Raw genomic sequence first — 13,071 nt, 5'->3', positions numbered from 1 at the left:
GGGACGTGTTCTGGCTGATCTAAATTATGCAGCCTAATTTTGAATTAAAGGGGTCATATAAGGGTACATGCACTTTTACAAGTTGATTGTACTGCAATGTATGTTGTCAGTGCCTGTACACAACCATCATTTAAATAATGATAAAAATCCAGCCAGTGGTTTTGTTTTAATCTCTTATATGTTTTCCCCTGTCTCTAATCGAGCCGTTCGACCGCGTGACGTCACACGCTCCTCCCACGATTGTTGATTGACAGAAGTGTTTCAACACAGACCCGCCCTGAGCGAGCTGTCATCATAGACTAAAGTCCGTCATTGTTGATACACTGGAGCAGAACAAGACTTGTGTTGTTCTGTTCTTGGGTGATATAACAAACTCAGAAATCATTTTGATGTTCCTAAATTTGAACCGCTGAAGACACAGTGGCTGAGTTTTGTTTACGAAGGGAATATTCCTCACGATCAACGTAAATACTTTCTTGTTTGCGCGAATCATTTCTCACCAGACTGCTTTATACTGTAAATAAAACGAGGGTCAGTATAAAGCTGGTTTTGCTAAGCTGCTCCTGAAAAAATAATGGGCACCAATTATTTATGTTCCCTCTGCACCTAAAGTTGTATTAATCTTTGCAAATCGCGGGAAAAAGTTTTTCATTACCATTAGTTGTGACGTCAATCTGTCAATGAACTAACGTATACATCAGTAAACACAGCGTTCGTATCTCACTACTATACCGTGCCAGTGCATACAAATTTGATCAAAGTAACATTACATTAACTAACCATTCAGAAACGTCCTCAAGCCTTAAATGTTGAACTTCTTTGTGGCCGTCATCTTGTTTAGGTGCGACTCCGGTTCAAACTGATACGGTTGCACAGATGTGTCCTCAGAGACTCCCGCTGCCATTCCCAAAACCTTCAACTGTTGTCAAGGCAACACTCCACGTGTGTTCACGCCCGCAGAACAGAGGGGCAGGGTTTATTATTTAAAGCATATGCACTGAAACAAATACTAATGAGAATTAAAAAAAAAAAAGTATATTACAAAGTTTTCATTTAGACCCTAAACATTCATATTAACTTGTACAAAAATGGCATTATATGACCCCTTTAAAGAAGTCTATAGTGTGTTATGTGCAAAAGCATGCTTCTACTTGAAATTCAGCCAATCAAACACTCCGAGAACACACTTCTACCACACATTAGGGCCAATCACACGCTCCCAAAGCATGCAAATAAATATATATATACATACATTCAAGAATCAAAAGTTTAAACTAAAACACTTTGTTCTCAATATCTCACAATAAGTCTAAATTCACATTATATTTCTGCAAACATTTTCACATTAGTATTTTGTGATGTGGTGAAATAAAGATGAAGATTTCTATTCCTCTCTCTGTTGTATTTGCAGATGAAGAAGATGTGACTTTAAAAAATAAAGAGTCTCTTATTTTCTTCATTCTCTTTCTCTTTCTGGTAATGTAGGTTAAGATACTGTGATATGACAGATGAAGGTTGTTCTGATGTGACTTCAGCTCTGAAATTAAACCTGTCACACCTGAGAGAGCTGGACCTGAGCTGGAATAAACTAGGAGACTCTGGAGTGAAAAACCTCAGTGATCTACTGATGAACCCACAATTCAAGCTGGAGAAACTACAGTTAGTGTCATTATACTGTACAGCAATTACAGTGTGACTGAAGTTTATTTATTTGAAGACAGCAGGGCTTATGTTTCATTGGTTATTGCAGTACACTTTCTGGGTTTCGCCTATTGCTCACATGTTTATGTGATATTTTATCTACATAGTATTTTTTTTCCCAACATCTGATAAAATGTACTGATTGTGTACACGCAGACAGTTTCTTCTCTGCAGACACAAAGAGAAGAAACAGTGTCTTCCAGCGCACAGAACTAGTGTGAATGAGTTTTAAAACAGACTATTGGAAACTAAATGCTGCTGTAGCTCTTCAATAAGATGATCGTCATAGATGTGAACTATTGTTATTTCTCTTTCTTCAGTCTGAGTTATTGCAGTATTACAGAGGAACAGAGTCTCATCCTGACTTCAGCTCTGAAATCAAACACGTCACACCTGAGAGAGCTGAACCTGAGTGGGAATAAACTAGGAAACTCAGGAGTGAAGCACTTATGTGCCGTACTGAAGGATTCACACTGTAAACTGGAGAGATTGAGGTCAGTCACATTCACATACAAGAATCAAAATGCTTTAAATCATTTCAACTGTTTAAAAATTCACATTAAATTTGTAAAAACATTTTCACTTTAGTATTTTATGATGTGGTGAAATAAAGATCTCTCTTCCTTTGTCTGTTTTATTTGCTGATAAAGATGATGTGACAGAATAAAGAGTCTCTTATTTTCTTCATTCTCTCTCTCTCTCTCTCTCTCTCTCTCTCTCTCCTAATGTAGGTTCAGCTGGTGTGATCTAACAGATGAAGGTTGTTCTGATGTGACTTCAGCTCTGAAATCAAACCCATCACACCTGAGAGAGCTGGACCTGAGCGGGAATAAACTAGGAGACTCTGGAGTGAAAAACCTCAGTGATCTACTGATGAACCCACAATTCAAGCTGGAGAAACTAGAGTTAGTGTCATTATACTGTACAGCAATTACAGTGTGACTGAAGTTTATTTATTTGAAGACACCAGGGCTTTTGTTTCACTGGTTATAGCAGTGTACTTTTTGGGTTTAGAAAAACTAAAACTAAATTTATTCTCAATATATCAGTGAGTCTAAATTCACATTATATTTGTGTAAAATTCTTTACATTCTTGATTTGTTTGTAAGATAATCTCTTCCTCTGTTTCTCTCTAGTCTACATCGCTGTGGCATTACAGATGTTTCTTCTTTAACTCAGTCTTTGACTAACTCAAAAGCTCTGCAGTTTTTAAAAGAGCTTGATCTGAGAGACAATAAGATAAGAGTCTCAAAGCAGCGGCTCAGAGACAAGCTACAAGACTCAAACTGTGTCCTGAGGTGAGGAAACATCACTGAGATATTTAAGAGATCTTCATATACCTCTGATATGTGAACAAACCTTTCAGATATTCACAAAAGGAAGTTATCATTAAGATTTGTTGCAACAAAGGGTTTGTGTGAGAACAAAATGTGATGTTATTGAAATGTTCAACACAAAGGAGGAAAGAGAAGAAAAGCTCACTGTCACAGCTTTATACATCAACACCTGCTTTATGAACTGTGTCAGTAGAAGTGAATCATTTGAGTGTGAAACAGACTTGGTCAGATTGTAGGAAACGCTGCACTCCTGCTAAAATCAGTGCGGTTCCAGCTTCAGCTCACAGCGTCCAGCTCACATGAGCAATGTCTCTGTCTCTAGTGTGTTTTTACTGTGACAAGCAACATGTCACACTACTCTACACTTACTTTACTCTCAGTTATTTACTAAGAGCCTACAAACATGTTTAAACTGGATGACAAACAGCTTTAACTAAAGGTTTGTGTTTAACAAAAATAAAATTAGACTTTGCTCCCTGTGTTTTATTCCATAGGCCGTACACTCAGTTTCTTCTTTACAAAGACTCAATAGGAGTCGCACCGACACACACAGACACACATATCAACATGACTTATATTTGAATTATATTTAAAAACACAAATATCTATATCCAAGATCATGTAAAGTCAATAATTAATCTTTTCACAGGAACTCATTGTAACTTATTTTTCCTTAAAAAAACAGTAATTTAAATATACTAATTTGCACTTTGTTCCACTGAACACTGATTGTTTTCTCTTCTGTTCTACTTTACAGTGTAGATGAAGATCGACCGGCAAATGTCAGTGGATTTCCATCATGGTTTAAGTCTGTGAAAAGGAGATGAGAAGAGCAGAAACCATCAGGTGATCCACAGAAGAGTCTCACTGCTGTCTATGAGGAGAAATACATGTGTAAATGTGTTTCATACAGGTGGAAGAGACTTAAACTTCACAATTAAATAAAGCAGCGTGTGTGTTAGCATGCATGTTAGAAACATATGATATGTTATATGAATATGATTGAATGATTAATGTTGGTTTATCATTCAGCTAAATGATGGTTTAGTTGTAATTAAAGGTGGAACAGAGGAAGAAGCTCAGATGAAGTGTCAGCAGAAATCCTCACTATCAGGCCTGCAAATATAATAATGTTTAGACTAAACTCATCCATAATTAGTAATTTTTTTCTAATCATGAACGTGATTGTTAAGTATAGCACATTAATGTTCCAATAGATATAAAGATTTCATGTAACTTTTAAACATTTACATTATCTCTCTTACATTTTATACACAGAATATCTTTATTGTTATTGTTTTATTGTACATGAAGTTAGTTACAGTATGTGTGCATGGTGTGTGTGTGTGTGTGTGTGTGTGTGTTGCTGATGCACAGATGTACAGTATGTAGGGTATCTAGACTGTGTCAGTTGGGATTATCAAATCCACAGTTGAAAAGATTTTAACCTTTGACTTCCACGCTAGTAATTCACCAGAGAGTGCCAGGAAGTCTGTTCCTAATGTCTTTCATTGACACTAGCGAACTGAGTTGAAACCAAGCCTTCCCCCTTTCCAGCAAGAAGGAACGTTTTGTACAACACACACACACACACACACACACACACACAGCCGGGGGTCAGGCCTCAAACAGATCGCTATCTCCTCAGAGCCAGGCCAGGCGGTCAGAAAGCTCTGTCCAAAAACGCACACACATAAACAGACATTCCTTCATTGAAATCTGTTACTTGACTAATTCTGAAAAGAAATATTAAATTACTAAATATTCATGCATACCCATGTTTTATTGTCATTTTAGTATTATCATGATTTCTCAAGATGTATCTAGAGACAAACTCTGAATGCCTGTATTCATGAAAATGAATGTAAACTTGCTTTCCTTTTGTGTTTGTAAGCCTGCGTGGTATCATTGGAAATCCTAGCCTCCTCCAGACAAAGATGCCTCTTAGGTAATGATAGAATGTATTACTGTAATTTGCCACTGATCCTTCCAGATTCTCTCTCTCTCTCTCTCTCTCTCTCTCTCTCTCTATATATATATATATATATATATATTTATGCATTCTCCTTGCATTGTTGTTGTGTTATTGTCTGTAAATACATTTTATTCCTTGTAATGTTAGTAACTATAACCTAGTTTCCATTTATTAAAATACATTATATTCATTTGATTGACAGTTTCATGCTCATATACAAGTCCCTTCAATGCACAATCAAAAGCTACGGGCTTTAAAAGTATAAAATTACTTTAACTAGCAGGCTATCTTTGTAAAACAGGAAGGTTGTATTCATGGCCAGAATTTGCCTTCACTGCGAATCTCTGAGATGATTTCTGTGTGAGAATTGATAAAGATCACAGGATCAGTTGGACAAATGGATTATCAGATCACAAATTAATTCCACAGGGACTATCCTGAGATGATAAATGATAGACCTAATTGATATTAATATTTAATTATCATCCTTTAATTATCATCCACTTTGATTAAGTATTGATATACAATTGAGCTAATTTTAACCTGTCTGTAAAATAGTCTACATATCCAATTTATTATAATCATTTGTGGTTAATTGCCTAAGTACATATATGAATGCACATGCAGGGAACATATCATTCCTTTTCAGGATATTTAATCATGTAAAGTTTATCTGGATCAAACTCGTGTGAATAATTATTAATTGTTAATTATTGTATACATATTCCCCAAATTGATCAGAAATACTTATTATGGTGGAGAATGCGGACACATGAATAAAGTCGCAACGCAGACTCACTGACTAAACTGACTAAAGGCACTAATCCAAGTTCAGCACATTACAGTTTTTCTCAATTGTTTACACACAAATTTTGGTACATGAGACACAATGACCACAACATGTAACTCATTCACCAACCCCCTGAACCAATTCTGCTGAACTACAAGCACAATTCCTGCTTTACACTCAAATTTCAGTTCTAATTACCAGGGGTGTAAAGTAACGAATTACAAATACTCACGTTACTGTAATTAAGTAGTTTTTTTCAGAAATTGTACTTTTTTGAGTAAGTTTAAAATTGTGTAATTTTACTTTTACTTGAGTACATTTTAAGTGATGTATCGGTACTTTTTCTCCGCTATTTTCCTTCTGTTTGTGGCCGTTACTCGTTACATGCTTGTTTTAATTTAATTTTTATCCATCAACGTGATTGGATCGAGTAATCGGTCTCGTGACTGTCATCAATTCAAATTAAGCATAGAAAACTTTAACCGCCTATTCCTGCTGTTACTCGTGACTGCTGTGGAAGTGCATTCATCACGCATCAATTCAATCCAGATATCAGCGTCTCCCTCTAATATGCTAAGGTACATTTCACATTTCTACTTAATATGATATTTATAAAGGCTGGCCTGTTTACATGGCCTAACATTTGGTCTGAGGTTGGGGGAATTGCGAGACGAGTTCATAATGCGGTGAATTCCCGCTCATTTACTTCACTATAGAGACGCGCGTCACGATCTGTGCACTGCCGCGTCTCGCGCTCGCCATGCCATGCCACCACATTCAGAATCAGTGCACCATGTCGTTAACTTGAACTGCATTTCTTAATAAGAAATTAGCACAACTCGTTAATAAACAATGTTTTTTTTTTATTGATCCATTATACGATCCGTCTTCATTTGGCAAGTGCACTTCCGCAAAAACATTTTTTATGCTGAACTTTTTTTTTGTTTGTTTGTGGATGCTGCTGATAAAACAGCTTCGCAGAGACTTCAGAGACAAAGTGTGTTTGTTTGTTTCTTTTGTAAAAGTTTCCTGGATATAAATTCCCTATTTAATGCACAATTTTCTTAACAAATTATATTATCAGCATTACAATGTGAGTAAATGTAGCTGTGTAAAATGTAAAGGATGATGCCACCCTTCTAGAACAATGCATTTACGTTTAAATTGTAACATATTTAATAGCATGGAATAAAAGTGTGTAATTAGTGTTAGCACTATCTTACCTTTTTCAGTGCATTAGTTGAGGTAATCTGATAATATTAGTGATTCTCATTTATCAAAACACTAACATTGGTACCACTTTGGAGAGAAATTGGGTATTTTTTAATCTCTCTATTTAACCCTTCTCTTGGTGTGTGATGCTGAACTATCATATGCGTTTTAAAAGGTTTTTGAATTCTTTGCACAGTTATGAATATTGATATTTTATGTGCAACAATAGCATGCTCAGGCCCAGTGGCTTTTCGCTTAATTTTAAATTTTAAATTATGATTTAAATGGTGATGAGTGTACTGATTTGATGCATTTTAAAAAGATGGATGATAGATATTCTTCAATCTTTCTTACAAAGAACAAAATATAATCTGAATTACAGTATGTGTTTTTTTTTTTAATTTATAAATTGTAGTGCAGTGTTTATTATAAGGGTTAGAATCCGCACCTCAGTACTCACTACTCACTACTCTTGAGTACTTTTAAATAAGCTACTTTTTTACTCTTACTCAAGTAGATTTTTGGACAAGTACTTTTTACTCTACTCACACTACATTTTTTGGAATGTAATGGTACTTTTACTTGAGTATGTTTTTTCAGTACTCTTTCCACCACTGCTAATTACTACTCACAAATTCACTACAATTGGCACAATTTTCATGCAGAAAATCTCTTGTTTTCACAAGGAACACACTTCCATTCAAATATTCACACTGACTCGTCACACGGGCAAACACCCGTCACACAGTTTTACAATTAGCAATCAGAGCTTTAGCATAAAAGACCAAAATATATCTCCCATTGTTTTTGTGGGAAAAATAAAATATATATTTGTTACCGTGTATTGGTGTGTTCTGGGAATAAAAACAATATTCTCAAATATTTTACAACACACTTATGTATGTAATGTCTGTAGTAAGTGTAACATTGAACAAAAAAGGCCCAAGTCATTATGATGAATGGAGAAGAAGTGTTTTCCATTGATCGTAGTGTTTTACATTGAGCACATCCGTGTTCAACTGGTTCTTATAAATATCTATTCATATTTGCCGATTGTGTGTGTTTTTAGATTTGTGTGTAGAGTTCTTAGAGTATGAGGCATACTTGCAGGAAATCTGTGTAAACAATCGAGAAAAACTGTAAATTGAGTTTAAACCAGTTTGGATTGCAATGTAAGTAGAAGTACGCCCTCTTTGTGGCCCAAACCAGCTGTAGTAAGCTTGCTCCCTCCTGTGCTCTTCCTAATGATACCTCTTCTTTGAGGTTAGGTTATTCTGATAATAGCTTGTTTTCACATGACGTCACGCCACTGCATTGCCATGGCGCGAAATGCAAATCTCAGGAAAACGTCTTGCAAACCTACGTCTGCGGTCGAGAGGAGCTGAATGGGAAAATTACCGTGTGTGCAGTAATGACTTCTTCAAAGGTGAGTTAATACAACATTTCAAGTGGCTATGTTTGTGTAATGTGTAATGTTTCCGAACTTTGTAAAGTCAAAGTATGTCTGCAAGACGAGGTAGTTCATAGTTGCTGATATCTACCGCCTCGATGGCTGGAAAATCTTTCAATTCAGTTGAAAAATCGCTCCTCTTCATAATGTAAGGATCACGTCCAACATATATCTGATTTTTTTGTTTACATCTTTCTCTTGTAATAGCATGTAAAGTAGTACAGTACGTACTTTCCTCCATCTCGTCCATTGCTCTCTTCACTCCTTGCCCTCCATCTGAATTTTGCGCGTCATCATAATCACGTGACTGAAACCCAGCTATTAACATCATTGTCATAATTCCCTTTTTGTTTTTACCACTATTTAGTAAAGCCTATGTCTTTAATTTTCTACATACATAAGTACTTAATTTGGTTTAGACAAAGCTTTAATTCACTTTAAGTTTCACCTTTTTCTTCATCCTGTTTTGGTATTTATAGGTAGAACTCTCTCATGTGCTGTGGTGATTTGACAGTCATCTCTGTTTGGGGTACAGCAAGCTGGTTCGTCTGACCTGCATTACCGACACTGACCATACGTGAATCTCGGACTTTTCTGTTTCTTTCCATTGGTGTGGCACGCAACATGACATCAGCAATTTGGTACTCAAAAGGGAAGTCAACCACATCAGTGGTGTTTAAAATCAAGTTGTTTAAGAGTGCACACCTTGGTACAGATGAATGGAAGGGCCCGCGGACACAGTGGTGGAGTGCTTGGGGACAACAGAAAGATTGACCACGACAGTAGGTCCAACCAGAATGACTTCAGTTCACCCCAGGTAAACTAAAATAAGGTAAAAACCTTATTTAAGAACCCAATGTCGAACAAAAGTTCAACCAACTTGAGAAAAGGACTGTCACACAAGTAGAGGTGGGCACAACCCCCACTTCAAACGGTTCCTGGGAGCTTTGCTCAGAGCCTCCGCTCCCGTCGGAACTCTGTTTAACATTGGCATGTCCAGTGGCAACCTAGCTGAAATTCAAACTGAGATCCCACAGCTAAAAGAGCCTACAGACCATTGACAAGACATTGAAGGGAACGGTGGTAATTCTCAACACCCACAGCATTCTGCTGAACAGGAGCGTGAACTCCATGAGACAGCTGTTTAGTCTTCCAGAATGATTTTGCTCAAACTCAGCTGGTCTGCAGCCTCTGATCCAAGACACACACTGCCCTTCTGAGGCCAAACCTAGCACTCAAGTCACCGAGACATGAGCAGACAGTATAGGGGACAGGTGGCTCGTTAACACTCGTCAGCACACAGCTACACTCACCAACGACCAACATGACACTGCCACCCATGTCCCCTTTGTTCAACCAGATCATGTGGATTCAAGCACCGAAAGGTGCTATCCTCCACCTGGGTGACCTGGCATTGTACCATCTTCCAAGCGAAGAGTACGAATCAAAACCCCATTCCATCCTTCTTCAAGAACCACAATTTCACCCTTACTCCAGAAGTGGAATTTGTGGACTGCAAAAGGGGGTCCCAGCTAAATAACATTGCTTCTATTGACACAGCCCTCAAAGCTTTGTTGTGACTGGTCATCTAAATGTGGATGATTAGGCAGGATGATTTTCAGATCATTTTGAAGCAAAAACTCTAGGCGACAACATTCGTTGTCAAAAGTCTTGTGGATGCATATTTAAAATGTGTTCCCTTTCGTAGTCACTTCGAGTTACGTCAGAAGTGACGGAGATTGGGGGTTTCGCATAGAAAGCCAATCCTCTTCGAGTATTTAAAAACGAGCCAATGGCGTGCAATGCCTTGGGGCTGCGGAAATTTGCATAGCGTACTCCGCCCTACTCCGTGAGTATAAAAGGAGGAAGTGAACGCAACCGCAGTATGTTTTCGCTTCGGAGCCAAGAGAACCTCTTCACTCCTGAAAGCCATTTTCACTGTTCAAGACTCTTCAAGATGAGCGTCCTCTTCAGTGTTGGTGTGACGGCGGTACCCAGCGAGATTCTGCATCGCCTGCAATCTGAGCAGTGGTCTGCCAGACTTTGCACTTCTCCCTGGTCGCCTCAGCGCTGAAAAGAGTGAATTTCCTCCTCTCATTGAAAGAGCTGCACGTGGCACGTCTTTTTAAAGATGGTTCGCCCGTGTTCTTCTGGGTGTGGTCGATTTCTATCGTCATCTGATGGTCACGATCGCTGCTTTGTATGCCTGGGCATTCAGCATGCAGCAGCAGCGTTCGTGGATGACTCATGTTCCTTCTGTGGGAACATGACCATCTCTACACTGAGGTCGAGACTCAATGATCTGACTAGAGTGAGAGTCCCGGTCCCCCCTACTCGATCGGTTTCCTCCACGGGGGGCCCGTCGACCCGGGGACCTGGTGATTTCACGGTGACGGTGTGGGACAAAGCCCCGACGATTCCTCGGGCCACACCTCCCGCCTCAGTGCGAGAGCCAGTGAGCGTTAGTTCGATTCAGTCGGCCGCTTCTTCGGTGGTACCGCTTGCTTCGGGCAGCGCTCCAGATGATGATGCGATGTCGATCACAGCATCACTAGGCGGGCTAGAGTCCTCGGGAGATGAGGATGCGGCTGCGTTGCCTCCTTCGGGAGTGCCAGCGTTGCCCGTGTCGGATCCCGAGCTGACGGCCATGCTGTCTCGAGCCGCTGGGAGTATCGGGTTAGAGTGGAACCCTCCGCCCTGCCCCGATCTCTCACGGATGGATAATTGGTTTTTGGACAAAGCTGCCGCCGCAAGGCCATGGCCAACTCCATTACCTTTTTTCCCCAAGCTGCATGTGGAGTTATCGCGCTCTTGGGGGGCTCCCCTGTCCACTCGAGAGCGCGATCTCTCCCCCGCCTTTCCCCCCCTCGATGGTGGGGCCGCCCGTGGGTACACTGGGATGCCCCCGCTGGAGCGCTCTGTTGCGATGCAGCTGTGTCCACAGAGCGCCTCCTCCCGTGGTCCTCCTAAGCACCCATCCAAAGCCTGTAGGTTCTTGTCTGCTATGGCGGCGCGTTCCTATAGAGCGGCGGGACAGGCGGCCACCGCTTTGCATGCGATGAGCACTTTGCAGGTCTTCCAAGCGAAGCTGCTCAGAGATATGCACGAGGGCGGGACTGATCCAACGGCATTCAAAGATTTGCGGACCGCCACTGACCTTGCTCTCCGGGCGACGAAAGTGACCGCTCGCGCCGTTGGTCAGGTGATGGCCACCAGTGTGGTCCAGGAGCGCCATCTCTGGCTCAACTTTTCGGCCCTTTTCGGCGGTGCAGTCGAGGACTTTGCCCAGCAGTTCTCCACTGCCCAGAAGCAGACGGAGGCAATCAAACATATTCTGCCCCGACGACCAGCTGCTGCCTCCACCCAGTCGTCGGCACAGATGCCTCCCGCTGCTCGCCGCCGAGGACGCCCCCCCGCGGCTCCCCTCCCTCCCGCCCGGCCCCAGCAACAGCCTTCACCCGGGCCACGGCGTGGAGGAGGCCGCAGGCTGGCGTCACAGCCCCCTCAGGCCGCACGCCCCGCTAAACGCCAGGCTAAGCGACGTTCCTGACACGGGCTGCTCAGTGATGAAGTTGAGTTTTTCCCAGGAGGCGGTAGCAGGTCCCCTCCTTCCCCCGGTGGAGGGCCGGGGGAGAATCTTTTGTTCTCAGCTCCCCGCTGCTCACCCACGGGTGGGCAGCACCCTGAGTTGGTTAAAGAAAGACTTGACATCATCACTGAGCGCACAGACAGGATTGGGTGCGCTCGACGTCCCAGTGCGTCAGCCCACTCATTCCTCTCTGTCTCTGAGGGCACGGAAGGGAGCGTGTGTCGTCCCCGGGCTACGCCACTCCCTTCCCCCTCTGTCGCCAGACCCCCGGCAGAACAGACCCCCGTGGAACGCTCTGCCTTCCCTGGTCTGTTCTGTCGGGGAGCGGGCTTCGACGGTGCATCCGGGCGGGGTAACTCCTGCGCGCATGCCGGACGACCCGCCTCGCTGCCCCTCCGGGGGGACGTCTGTGGTTCGGATGACCCCGCTGGTTCACTTCCTGGAAGCCTGGCTAGAGCTTCCCGGGCTGTCCCGCTGGGTCATCAGAAAGATCAGATTCGGCTACGCGATTCAGTTCGCACGGTCTCCTCCCCGTTTCGGGGGAGTTCGCTCCACGATGATCGGTGGCAATGCCCCGGTCATGAGAGCGGAGATTGCGACCCTGCTGGCGAAGGGTGCAATCGAGACGGTCCCTCCAGCCGAGATGAGGTCCGGGTTCTACAGCCCCTACTTCATTGTCCCCAAAAAGACCGGTGGGTTACGACCGATCCTGGACCTGCGCATTTTGAACCGTTCTCTCCATCGACTACCGTTCAAAATGCTCACAGCCAAACGCATCCTGAACTATCTCGACGACTAGCTGATACTGGCACACTCTCGAGCTCAGGTTTGCGAACACAGAGACCTGGTGCTCCGGCACCTAGCCCGTCTGGGCCTTCGGGTCAACCGGGAAAAGAGCAAACTTTGCCCCGTGCAGAGGATCTCTTTTCTCGGCATGGAGATAGACTCGGTCGCCATGTCCGCGCAGCTCACGAACGAGCGCGCGCACTCACTGCTGACTTGTCTTCGACAGTTCGA

At 42.1% G+C, this 13,071-nt stretch overlaps 1 protein-coding gene across 2 annotated transcripts in view; it reads left to right on the top strand.

Moving 5' to 3' along the window:
• Positions 1 to 4,708, top strand: part of LOC120490941 (NACHT, LRR and PYD domains-containing protein 3) — a 48,107-nt gene extending 43,399 nt beyond the window's left edge. Inside the window, exons 15-19 of one of the 2 annotated variants that reach the window (XM_089130933.1) lie at positions 1,486 to 1,659; positions 2,022 to 2,195; positions 2,433 to 2,606; positions 2,838 to 2,999; positions 3,796 to 4,708. In XM_089130933.1, coding sequence (XP_088987059.1) covers positions 1,486 to 1,659; positions 2,022 to 2,195; positions 2,433 to 2,606; positions 2,838 to 2,999; positions 3,796 to 3,865 — 754 coding nt within the window. In that variant the 3' untranslated portion in view covers positions 3,866 to 4,708. Of the gene's footprint in view, positions 1 to 1,485; positions 1,660 to 2,021; positions 2,196 to 2,432; positions 2,607 to 2,837; positions 3,004 to 3,795 lie in introns of those variants that run through there. The other variant, XM_089130934.1, reaches the window with a different exon arrangement.
• Positions 4,709 to 13,071: the final 8,363 nt, after the last annotated feature.

Source organism: Pimephales promelas, chromosome 5, assembly GCF_988280905.1.
Source record: "Pimephales promelas chromosome 5, fPimPro1.hap1.1, whole genome shotgun sequence".
In the NCBI taxonomy this organism is placed as follows: Eukaryota; Metazoa; Chordata; class Actinopteri; order Cypriniformes; family Leuciscidae; genus Pimephales; species Pimephales promelas.
Note: the sequence above shows the minus strand (reverse complement) of the source record. Positions and strands in the feature narration are given on the sequence as shown.